The sequence below is a fragment of the Heterodontus francisci genome, chromosome 33, assembly GCF_036365525.1.
Source record: "Heterodontus francisci isolate sHetFra1 chromosome 33, sHetFra1.hap1, whole genome shotgun sequence".
Lineage (NCBI taxonomy): Eukaryota > Metazoa > Chordata > Chondrichthyes > Heterodontiformes > Heterodontidae > Heterodontus > Heterodontus francisci.
Window position 1 is genome coordinate 22,002,855 of NC_090403.1, and position 13,108 is coordinate 22,015,962.

Genomic DNA, 13,108 nt, shown 5'->3' on the forward strand with positions numbered 1-13,108 from the left:
TTGACTCGCCACATGCCAACAGAAACAGGAAATACATGGCTGGTCCATCCTCATCAGTGAAGAGAAAAGATAGGTTATTGCTTCAGGTGTGGCCTCTTTATCTGGTAATGGGACTGTACTCAAAATGTTAATCTATCTCCTCTTATTAGACTGGCTGACCAGGAATGAGGGCCAGTTATGTGGAGAGACAAGAGAAGCTGAGGTTGTTCTTCTTAGAGCAGAGAAGGTTAAATGGAGATTTAATAGAGGTGTTTAAAATTATGAAGGGCTTTGGCAGAGTATATAGGGAGAAACTGTTTCCACTGGCAGGAGGGTCATGAGGACACATATTTAAGGTGATTGGCAAAAGAACCAAAGGGGAGATGACAATTATTTTTATGCAGTGAGTTGTTATGACCCAGAATGCACTGCTTGAAGGGTGCTGGAAGCAGATTCAAAATAACTTTTAAAAGGGAATTGGACAAGTACTTGAAAAGGAAATGATTGTAGAGTTCCGGGGAAGGATAAGGGGAATGGGACTAATTGTATAGCTCTTTCAAAGGGCCAGCACGAGCATGATGGGCCGAATGAACCCATTCTGTGCTGTAATATTCTATGACCTGTTGTGTATTTTATGTTTTTACCTCAGATTTCCAATTTCTTTTTATTTTCCCCATGATTTAACCTGTTGGACCTCTCTCAAGTCTAATCTGCAGCCTTTCCACAGTTTAGGGCAGAAGTTACTTTGCCTGTCACTTCTATCGTGACTGCCACCATGACTAAAATTAATTAGATCCATACTCCTCAGCTTCCCGATAAATGGGCATATTTCTGCTTTCTACATAGGAACAGGAGAAGGCCATACAGCCTCTCGAGCCTGGTCCACCATTCAATGAGATCATGGGTGATCTGCAACCTAACTCCCTATAGCCCCGTATGCCCCATATCCTTGAATACCTTTGGATAACAAAAATCCATCAATTTCAGATTTGAAATTAACAATTGATCCAGCATCAATTTGCATTTCTGGAAGAGTTCCAAACTTCTACCACGTTTTGTGTACAGAAGTGTTTCCTAATTTCACTCCTAAAAGGTCTGGCTCTAATGTTTAGACTATGCCCCCTAGTCCTAGACTCCCCAACCAGTAGAAATAGTTTCGATCTACCCTATCTGTTCCCCATAATATGTTGATAACTTTGATCAAATCACCACTTAACCGTTGAAATTCCAGGGAATACAACTCTAGTTTGTGTAAATTAACCCTTGGAGTCCAGGTATTATTCTGGTAAACTTACGCCACACTCCCTCAAAGGCCAATATATCCTTCCTAAGGTGTGGTGCCCAGAACTGCCCAACTTTTCGAATTTGGGACACCTCGCCAAACCAGAGGACTTCAGGTGTGGTCCAACTGGGCTTTGACTATCTGAAACATGACTCTAACCCCTTCTATTCTAGTCCTCTGGATATAAAGGCCAGCATTCCATTAACCTTTTTGATTATTTTCTGTATCTGTTCATGACATTTTAATGATCTATGTACCTGGACCCTCAAGTCTCTTTGGACTTCTAATGTTTGTAGCTTTACACCATTTAGAACAGGGTTGTCTAACCTTTTCGTGTGGAGGGCCACGTAACAATTTTTGTCTTACACAGAGGGCTGGTGAGGCAATTTTGGAAGGATAAAGGCATTAAAGATTTATCTTTCTATTAATCAAAACAACAACAAATGTGCATTTTTGTGAAGAAGCTTTAAATTAGATTAATTTATTGACTTACTTTCTCATCACGATGATGGACATTGATTTAGTGAGATACCTCACATTTCTTTGCTTGCACAAGTAGTCAATATTTGCCTGCACACTTTTTGTAGCAATGCAGAGTATTCCAGATAGATGTCCATCTGTCAGGAGTTATCTTGATCACTCTTTCTCTCTCTTCCCCTCTCCCCATCTGCCCCTCTCTCTGCCCCCCTCTCTCTCCCTGCCCCCCTCACTCTCCCTCTCTCTGCCCCCCTCTCTCTCTGACCCCCTCGCTCTCCCTCCCTCTGCCCTCCTCTCTCTCTGACTCCTCTCTCTCTGTCTCCCCTCTCTCTCTCACTGCCCTGCTCTCTCTCTGCCCCTCTCTCTCTGCCCCCCACTCTCTCTGCCCCCTCTCTCTCCCTGCCCCCAACTCTCTCCCTGCCCCCCACTCTCTCCCTCTCCCTGCCCCACCTCTCTCTCTGACCCCCTCGCTCTCCCTCCCTCTGCCCTCCTCTCTCTCTGACTCCTCTCTCTCTGACCCCCTCTCTCTCCCTGTCCCCCTCTCTCCCTCCCTCTGCCCTCCTCTCTCTCTGCCCCCTCTCTCTCTGCCCCCCTCTCTCTCCCTGCCCCCTTCTCTCTCTCTGCCCTCCTCTCTCTCTCTGCCCCCCTCTCTCCCTCCCTCTGCCCTCCTCTCTCCCTGCCCCCTATCTCTCTGCCCCCCTCTCTCTGCTCCCCCCTCTCTCTCCCCCTCTCTCTCTCTCCTCTTTCTCTGCCCCCCCTCTCTCTGCCCCCTCTCTCTCCAGTTGCTGGAAGCAGGAGCACTCAGCACAGCAGCTTTGTGGTTGATCAGTTTTTAAAAAATATCTCAAGTCAGTTTGACAGCTGACAAGTGCTCACATCGGGAACAACTGTTTCTGAACTTCAGACAGATTCAAGGTTTTCCGGCAGGCTTTTAAAAAAAGTCAGAACCCACCGGAAAACCTTGAATTTGTCCGAAGTTGGGAAATCGCTGTTGTTCCCGATGTCAGCAACTGTCAGCTTTGAAACTGACACTTGCGATTTTTTTAAAAAGCCGGGCTGAAAGAAGAAAACAGTGGAAAATTTCTCATCTCTGAAATATATCCACGGACTGGATGGAAACCTTTGGTGGGCCGGATCCTGGCCCGCAGGCCGTATGTTGGACAACCCTGATTTAGAAAATGCTCTTTTTAGGTCCAAAGTGGATGACCTCACATTTGCCTACGTTGAAATCCAATTGTCACAGTTTTGCCCATTCACTTAATCTATCAACATCTCTTTATAATTTTACACTTCCATCTACATTGCTTACAATGCCGCCTATCTTTGTATCATCGGCAAATTTGGATATGTGGCTTTCCATCTCATCACCTCAGTCATTAATGAATACAAGTGAATAGTTGAGGCCCCAACACAGATCCTTGCAGACACCACTAGTCACATCTTGCCAATTAGAGTACCCACCCATTATCCCTACTCTCTCCTGCTGCTCAGCCAATTTCCTAACCAGGTCAATAATTTGCCTTCAGTTCCATGAGCTTCAACTTTAGCTAACAGTCTCTTATGAGGGACTTTATCAAATGCTTTCTGGAAGTCCACATCCATAACATCCATAGACATTCCCCTGTCCACTACTTTAGTCACCTATTCAAAAAATCAGGATTGTCAGGTATTACCTACCCATTACAAATCCATACTGCCTCCCTCTGATCAGCTGAACATTTTCAAGGTGTTCAGTCACTCTACCCTTAATTATAGACTCGAGTAATTTCCCAACAACAGATGTTAGACTAACTGGCCTAGAATTCCCTCTGTTGCATTTCATAAATAGCAGGTTGATATGTGCAATTTTCTAATCTACAGGAACAATTCCTGAATCATTTGAATTTTGGAAGATTATTGTTAGAGCACCTGCAATGTTCTCACTTACTTTCCATATAATCCAGCAAATAAAATGTTCCCACTTTTATCAAACAAAATCAATATATACATCTGGGTATAATGCTGGCCAAATGCCACCTTCTGTGTGATAGGAACAGAAATCAGTACCAGACAGAGAATTGCCCCTATTGGATATGCTGTAAAGCTTTGCAGACTATCAGCCTATCTCAGCCATTATCACTTGATATTGGGTGGTGAATCTTGGTTCTCTTTAGTTGGATGGATCGCAATGCTGGCATTGGCCTAATGCCCTTGCGACATGCAATCTTCCCTGTGGTTGGTTGATCCTTATGCTGGCTTAACACTAATAGCAGGAGGAGAACCAAATGTGTCAGCATGGTGGGGAAGAGCACCCAAGCATCGAGCCGGGGGGTATGGAACACTGTCAGGGAACAGTGAAGAGCATGGATGAAGGTGCACCTGTGGAAGGCACCTTCTTCATACAAGGTGCTGGGGATGTGGTTTGGAGGGACAGGGGCGTGCACCAAGAACTGAGAGGAGCGAACAGCCAACAATCAAACAGAAACTGGGCATGTGGGAGAGACGCTCCTTCTCCATTGCAGGTAAGAAACTGGTCATCGGGTGCGAGGCGCTCTCGGTGTTGCTGTACATGGCACAGGTCTAGGCCATACCCCACTACTATCCATCTTCCATTTTATCTGGAGACTGCAAATGGACCGTGTCCACAGGGACACAATGTACAGATCTTGAGATAAAGGGGGAAAACATATACCCAACATCGCCCTCATCCTGATGGCCACCTTTGTGTGCTGCTGCATCAAGCTGTGCATAGACCCTCAGTATGCAAACAATAAATGTCACTACGTGCTGAGGTTCTATCTGTCCCCGGTATTGTGAAAGATGGGTCTAGCCACACTCCATTCAGTTGAACTGTTCCATATCATGTGTCCCTCGTGGAAAAGTTTGAGCAGAAAAACACCTTCAACCACAAGTCCATCAGACAGTGGTTGCACGTAATGTCCTTGGGACTCTTTAAAAATAGGAGATGATGGATTCTATTGGATGGTGCCCTTAGCAGACCATCAGAGTAATTTGGCAGAATGCCTCATCACCAGAATTTTCAAACAAGCACCAAGACGAGGCTTGGCTGGTGGTGAAAAGGGCCCTCCCCTCAGGTCTTTCCTACACACCCGGAGTCTCAGTGCCACTGTACACTGTCCTCGCAGTGGCTGCAGTGCAGAGGAGGCCATTGCCCACCTCCTTCTGGAATACATGCTGCAGAGAATGCCTGGAAAGAGATGCAGAGGTTTTTGTCTAGGTTCATCCCGAGCTGCTCCATAACACAGTTTGCTGATCCCAGGGAGCATGACAAACACCTTGACAAACACCAACTGCTGCTGGAGAGCCATCAACTCAGTCAAAGATGCTCTTTGGTCTGCCCGAAACTTGCTGGTCCTCCAGTGCAAAGAGTTGTCCACAACTGAGTATTGCAGACTGGCACATTACAAGGTCCAGGACTACCTGTTGAGGACGCACTAAAGCTTGGAGCAGCCACTGAAAAGGCTCAATGGGGAAAGGCCACAGTTTAGGGCCCTCCCATCATTGCACACCAAGGGGCTGAACCACATGTAAAACCTTTCAGGCTGTAAGTATCAGGAAATGTTTAATGCAATGTAAATGCCGACATAAGTGGAGTTGAGACATCCTAGAATGCCATGTATTGCACTTAACCTAATTGACTTGTAACGCACTATGTGAATTACGACATTTGAATTGCACGGTAATGTGTCCTTATGAATTTTATTAAATATATCTTTGAAGCAAAAAAAAATTCCAGCATCTTTAACAGTTCAAAAGCTCCCCACCACAGCTACTGGATTTCAATGGTACAAAGGTGAGCGTACCGTTAAAAATGATGTGAGCTGGTGAATCAAGCAACACGTCCAGGCAGGTTTCTACCCAGTGCTGGGATCTGTGGTAAAGGCAGAAACTCAATACAACCTGCCCAGACACATGCATATACCAACAAATCTGCCGTGATGAGGTCACGATTACTGATACTTCAGTCTTTCCCCATCATGAGTCAGAGACACAGAATGCACTGACAATTGAAATCTTTGCACAGAAATGCACCACAAACTGGATAATACCCACATGTCAAATGACAGCAACAACTATTTCCCACAGCAGATAGCAGAGTGCGAATTTAAGGATGCAATACAGTTTGTGGTTCTGACCTGCATGGGTTTCTTCATTATCATCATCAACAACACCTTAGCACCTTGAACATTAAAAAACCCGAGGTACTTCACAGTCATGTCATGAAAACAAATGGACGTTGATATTATGATGGGTGGGAAAAAGTATGGTCAAAAAGGTATGTTTTAAGGAAAGTCTTGCAGGACAAAAGGGTTAGTGGAGAAGTAGAAGTTCAGGGAGTCAATTCTAGAGCATGGGACCTAGGCTTAAGGTACAGCCGCCAATGGTGGGGCAAAGGATGAGGGTGGATGCACAGGAGTCAAAAGAATGGAAAAACTGGGTTTGGGGTGGAGGGGGGAAGTTACAGAGGGAAGTAAAAGGCCATGAGAGGATTTAAACACAAGGATGATCATTTTAAATCTTAAGCTTTGGTGGAACCAAGAGCCCATGCAGGTCAATGAGGACAGGGCAATGGGTGAATGGGGCTTAGTAATAGGGTACATGCAGCAGAGTTTCACTCTTGTAATCTATGCTTCTGTCACCACTTTACGTCTGAGATTACAATCTAACACCTTATCCGAGATTTCCAATATTCTCCATATATTTTCACAGAAGAGTTACAAATATAATTCCACATTTGTTACAAATTTTGCTTTTGCAAGCATTTAAACAAAGATTAGCTGGAACAGGAAAGGGGTTTAAACATTTCAGATACATTTGGAGACAAGTTGTGCTGAAGAGATAATAGTTGCACTTCTGTGTATAGTTTGCCCTTCAGTTAAAAACAGTGCATAAATGGAAGTGGGAGATCTAAAAATTATGTTTACAACTATTACTTGTTTTGTTTTCTTTCTTCAAATGATGTTGTTTTGTTGAAATTAGTCAGAATTCATACTCTGTAACCCAACGAAGGTGGAATTACTCCCAGGTGACCATCTCTCCCCAATTGTATAACAGAGGAAATCACCCTCTCCCATATGTTCGAAACAGATTTGCAATTATAGAATCATAGAAAGTTTAAGGCACAGAAAGAGGCCACTTGACCCATCGTGTCTGTGCCAGCCGATAAACAATCCACCTATTCTAATCCCACCTTCCATCATTTGGTCCGTAGCCCTGCAGCTTACATATCCAGACTCCTTTTGAATGAGTTGAAGGTCTCTGCCTCAACTACCCTTTCAGACAGTGAGTTCCAGACCATCACCACCCTCTGGGTGAAAAAGCTTTTTCCTCATCTCCCCTCTAATTTTTCTACTAATCACTTTAAATCTATGCCCCTCGTCACTGATCTCTCTGCTAAGGTGAATAGACCCTTCACCTCCACTCTATCCAGGCCCCTCAAAATGTTGTACATTTTAATCAGATCTCCCCTCAGCCTTCTCTGTTCCAAGGAGAACAACCCCAGCTTATCCAATCTTTCCTCATAGCTGCATTTTTCCAGTCCTGGCAATATCCTTGTAAATCTCCTCTGAACTCTCTAATGTAATTACATCCTTTCTGTAATGAGGTGACCAGAACTGCACATCGTACTCAAGTTGTGGCCTAACCAATGAGTTTACAGTTCCAGCATAACCTCCCTGCTCTTGTATTCTGTACCTCGGCGAATAGAGGAAAGGATTCCATATAATATAAAAACAAGAAATGCTGGAAATACTCAGGTCTGGTAGCATCTGTGGAGAGAGAAGCAGAGTTAAGGTTTCAGGTCAGTGACCCTTCATCAGAACTGGCAAAGGTTAGAAAAGAATTAGGTTTTAAGCAAGTGAAGGGGAAGGGGTGGGGGAGAGAACAATTCCTCCAAGACCATTTGGCCCACTGACTCTGTGCTAGCTTTCAAAGAGCAATCCTATTAGTCCCACTCCACCTGCTCTTTCCCCATGTCTCTGTAATATTTTCTCCTTCAAGTATTTATCCAAATCCTTTTTGAAGGCTACTATTGAATCTGTATTCACCACCCGATCAAGCATGATTTTAAACACCTCTTAGTTACCAATATTTATTTCAGGGATAAAGCCCAATCTCTAAAAACCCAATTGTCTATAAATTGGGGTTGCACCAGTCTGTCTGTTACTGATTAGGTATCTCACTCATGACATTGGTCCCAGTTTGTCAGTAGTCAGACCAAGTTTAGGAGTCTGAGCTCTACGGGCTGTTCCCAGGGATGCACACCGAGATAAACATCAACTGCTGCTGGAGGACTATCAATTCGGTGAAAGACGCTCTATGGTCTGCCCGAAACTTGCTGGTCTTCCAGCGCAAAGAGTTGTCCACGACCGAATGTTGCAGACTGGCACATTCCAAGGTCCAGGACTACGTGCTGAGGGACGCACTAAAGCTTGGGGCAGCCGCAGCAAAGACTCAATGGGGAAAGACCACAGTGTAAGGTTCCCCCACCAAGCTGGACTGAGGGGCTGGATCCATGGGAAACCCCTCGAACTGTATCGGGAAAATTTTGTGAGCTGTAAAATGTAAAAATGTATATGGCATGACAAATGAAATGGAAGGGTTGTGAGGCAACTCATGGTTGTATTGAAGGAAACTGATCACCTTTGCAATGTTTGTATTTTTTGATTTGGTGCTGTTTGAAACTGTTTTGTAATATATTTTTTACAGATTTTTATGAATAAAAGTATATTTTGGAAATTTAAAAAAAGTTTAGGGGAAAAAAAGTTGTGGATCCCTGATACCCCCGGGACACTTCCCTTGTCCCCCAGGATACTGACACATCCAGGGATTCTTTTCCCTACCGCCGGGTCTTTCACACTAACCCCCAGGGATACCTTCTTCTTTCCCGAGGGATCTCCACTTACCCCAGACGGCGCTGATGCAGAGAGCAGCGATCAGTGCGATGTGCCCCGCTCGCAGGCTGTGTGTTCCCATTGCTGTGGCTCTGAATAGTGTGTGACCGAGTGTCTGCCGCTCAGAGACTGTAACCGGAGACTGAAGGAAGCAGCTGTCAAGTCAGGGATCTTTGAAACACTGAACAGCGAGTCAGAGAGCAAAACCTTCACAAGTTAAAGCCCGGGAGAAGCCCCGCCCGAATCTCCCCAACACCATTAGAGAGAGCACGGGAGCGCCGCCTGGGGACCACAGACAGGGAGTATACACACAGTCCCATAGACACAAACTGGGAGTATACCCACATTCAAATATACACAAAAGGAGTATACACACATTCACATATACACAGACAGGGCATATACACACATTCACATATACACAGAAAGGGAGTATACACACATTCCCAAATACACCAAGAGAATTTACACATATTCACCTATACACAAAGGGAGTATACACACATTCACATATACACAGAAAGGGAGTATACACACATTCCCATATACACCAAGGGAATTTACACACATTCACATATACACAGACAAGGAGTATACACACATTCACATCTACACAGACAGGGAGTATACACACACACACAGAGGAAGTAGACACATATTCACATGTACACAGCCAGGGAGTATACACATATATACACAGACAGGGAATTTATACACATTCACATATACACAGAGAGGGAGTATACACACATACACAGAGGAAGTAGACACATATTCACATGTACACAGCCAGGGAGTATACACATATATATACACAGACAGGGAATTTATACACATTCACATATACACAGAAAGGGAGTATACACACATTCCCAAATACACCAAGAGAATTTACACATATTCACCTATACACAAAGGGAGTATACACACATTCACATATACACAGAAAGGGAGTATACACACATTCCCATATACACCAAGGGAATTTACACACATTCACATATACACAGACAAGGAGTATACACACATTCACATCTACACAGACAGGGAGTATACACACACACACAGAGGAAGTAGACACATATTCACATGTACACAGCCAGGGAGTATACACATATATACACAGACAGGGAATTTATACACATTCACATATACACAGAGAGGGAGTATACACACATACACAGAGGAAGTAGACACATATTCACATGTACACAGCCAGGGAGTATACACATATATATACACAGACAGGGAATTTATACACATTCACATATACACAGAGAGGGAGTATACACACATTCACATATACACAGAGGGAGTATTCACATGTTCACATCTACACAGACAGGGAGTATACACACATACACATATATGCAGTGTTAGGGCCAGGTGAGGAGGGGGTCTCAGGTTTCCCGCTTGCCCCTTCTTATTTGGCCGCAACAGAGCTTATTCCTTTGTGAGTGTTTTACCTTTTTCCTTTACTGTGATTGAGAAAGAACCAATCAGACAGGTTTTCTTGAGTTTAAACAAGGACGAGGTAAGTTTATTATACTTAACACTCTAACCCAATTTAAAAATACTAAAAATACGCTACATATTCATGCACACATTCACACGAGAATCTCACACACACACAAGTAGATTACAGGAGGGAAAATAGAATTGGTGATTGGATTAATGTCCAGAATAAATGGATTTAAATACAGTCTGTAAAGTGGGTGATGCAATAGTCCTCGGCTAAAGCTGTATTCATGAAGTTGTTGGTTGGTCAAAGTGTATTTTGACTGGCTTGCTTTGCTCAGGGTTTTCCTGAAGGCAGAATCTGTAGTTGGCTCTCTTCCCCTGGTTGCTGGCTGTAGTGGTCTGTAGGCTTGGAGGATCCCCCAGTCGCAGATAGTTTTCACTTGATGTTTTCTGGGGAGAGAGAGAGAGGAGAGACAGGGGAGCAGCAGCCTTCTTGGCTGCTGTCCACTCAGTTACTGCTTGACTGTGAAAGAAAACTTGTTTCTTCAGAGATGAACAAGTGGTCATGTGGTTCTTCTCAATCCCCTTTTTTTCTAATGAGATTTTTCTGGAATCTTCTAATGAAATTCAAGGTCCTACATGCCCCAGGATGTCCATTTACACTTGGAGGAGGTTGGTTCTTTCAAAGTCAATGGGTGGGGATGGCTAATGAAGCCATTCTAGGTAATTCAATAATTTAGAGCCAGCCATTGTCCTGGCTGGACTTCTTGTTATACTTTTTGTCACCAGTCCAACCTCCTGGTATTTCAGATGTAGATGGCAGTGGCCATCTTGGCTGCAAGTTTTTTAAAAGTTACTTGTAGGGTTTTTGCCATTAAAAGTCTGTGGTAAGTTTGCAACCAATGAAATTAATATGTCCCATTGGCATATAGGGTTTTCTTTACAACAGACTGGGAGTATACACACATAACCACAGAGAGAGTGTATACACATACCCATATACATAAACAAGGAGTATACACACATACAAATATATACAGAGGGAGTATACACACATATACACAGAGGGAGTATACACACATAAACATATACACATTGGAACATAGGAGCAGGAGTAGGCCATTCAGCCCATCGAGCCTGCCTTGCCATTCAATATGATCATGGCTGATCATCCACTTCAATGCCTTTTTCCCACACTATCCTCATATCCCCTCTTGTCATTTGTATTTAGAAATCTGTCAATCTCTGCTTTAAACATACTCAACAACTGAGCTTCCACAGCCCACTGAGGTAGAGAATTCCAAAGATTCACAACCCTCTGAGTAAAGAAATTTCTCCTCATCTCTGTTCTAAGTGGCTTCCCCCTTATTTTAAAATTGTGTCCCCTTAGCTACATCTACTCTGTCTATCCCTTTAAGTATTTTGTAGGTTTCAATGAAATCACCTCTCATTCTTCGAAACTGTAGTGAATACAGGACCAGTTTTCCCAATATCTCTTCATAGGACAGTTTCGCCATCCTGGGAACAAGTCTGGTGAACCTTCTCTGCTTCTCTTTCCACAGATGCTGCCAGACCTGCTGAGTGAATCCGGCATTTCTTGTTTTTGTTTCTGGTGAACCTTTGTTGCACTCCCTCTATGGCAATAATATCCTTCCTAAGGTAAGGGGACTAAAACTACACACAGTACTGCAGGTACGGTCTAACCAATGTTCTATACAATTGAAGCAAGACGTCACAACTCCTGTACTCAAATCCTCTTGCGGTAAAGGCTAACATACCATTAGGCTTCTTAATCGCTTGCTGCACCTACATGTTAGCTTTCAGTGACTTATTGACAAGGACACCCAGTTCCCTTTGTACATCTACACTTCCTAATCTCTTACCATTTAAGAAATACTCTGAACATCTATTCCTCCTAACAAAATGGATAACCTCACATTTTTCTAGATTATATTCCATCCGCCACGTTCTTGTCCACTCACTAAGTCTGTCCAACTCCCCTTGAATCCACTTTGCTTCTTCCTCACAACACACATTCCCACCTAGTTTTGTGTCATCCGAGAACTTGGAAATACTATATTTGGTCCCCACATCCAAATCATTGATATATATTGTGAACAGCTGGGGCCCAAGCACTGATCCCTGCTGTACCCCACTAGTCACAGCCTGCCAATGCGAGAATGACCTGTTTATTCCTATTCTCTGCTTTCTGCCTGTTAACCAATCCTTAATCCATGCCAATATATTACCTCCTGTCCCATGCGCTTTACTTTTGCTAACCAACCTCCTGTGGCGGACTTTATCAAAAGACCTCTGAAAATCTAAGTATACCACGTCCACCAACTCCCCTTTATCAATTCTGTTAGTAACATCCTCAAAAAACTCCAACAAGTTTGTCAAACATGATTTTCCATTCATAAATCCATGTTGACTATGCCCAATCAGATCATTATTACCCAAGTGTCCGTTTACCACATCCTTTAGAATAGATTCTAGCATTTTCCCAATGACTGATGTAAGGCTAACAGGTCTGTAATTCCCTGTTTTCTCTCTCCCTCTCTTCTTAAATAGTGGGGTGACGTTTGTGACCTTCCAATCTGCAGGAACTGCTCCAGAATCTATAGAATTTTGGAAGATGATCACCAATGCATCCACTATTGCCATAGCTACTTCTTTCAACACTCTTGGATGTAGAATATCAGGTCCTGGGACTTATCAACCTTTAGCCCCATTAATTTCTCCAATACAACCTTCTTACTAATACTATTTTCCTTCAATTCCTCATTCCCCCTAATCCCTTGGATCTCTAATTCTGGGAGATTTCTTGCATCTTCCTCAGTGAAGACAGACACAAAATAATCATTTAGCTTCTCTGCCATTTCTCTATTCCCCATTATAAATTCTCCTGACTTTGCCTGTAATGGACCCACATTTGTCTTAACCAAACGTTTCCTATTTATGTACCTATAGAAGTTTTTACAGTCTTTTTTTATATTTTGTGCTAGCTTACATTCAT

At 43.4% G+C, this 13,108-nt stretch overlaps 1 protein-coding gene across 1 annotated transcript in view; it reads right to left on the reverse strand.

Annotated features, from left to right (window-relative positions):
- LOC137348050 (integrin beta-3-like) overlaps positions 1 to 8,851 on the reverse strand; it is a 94,056-nt gene extending 85,205 nt beyond the window's left edge. The window contains exon 1 of the mRNA XM_068013165.1: positions 8,644 to 8,851. Coding sequence (XP_067869266.1) covers positions 8,644 to 8,713 — 70 coding nt within the window. The 5' untranslated portion in view covers positions 8,714 to 8,851. The remainder of the gene's footprint in view (positions 1 to 8,643) is intronic.
- Positions 8,852 to 13,108: the final 4,257 nt, after the last annotated feature.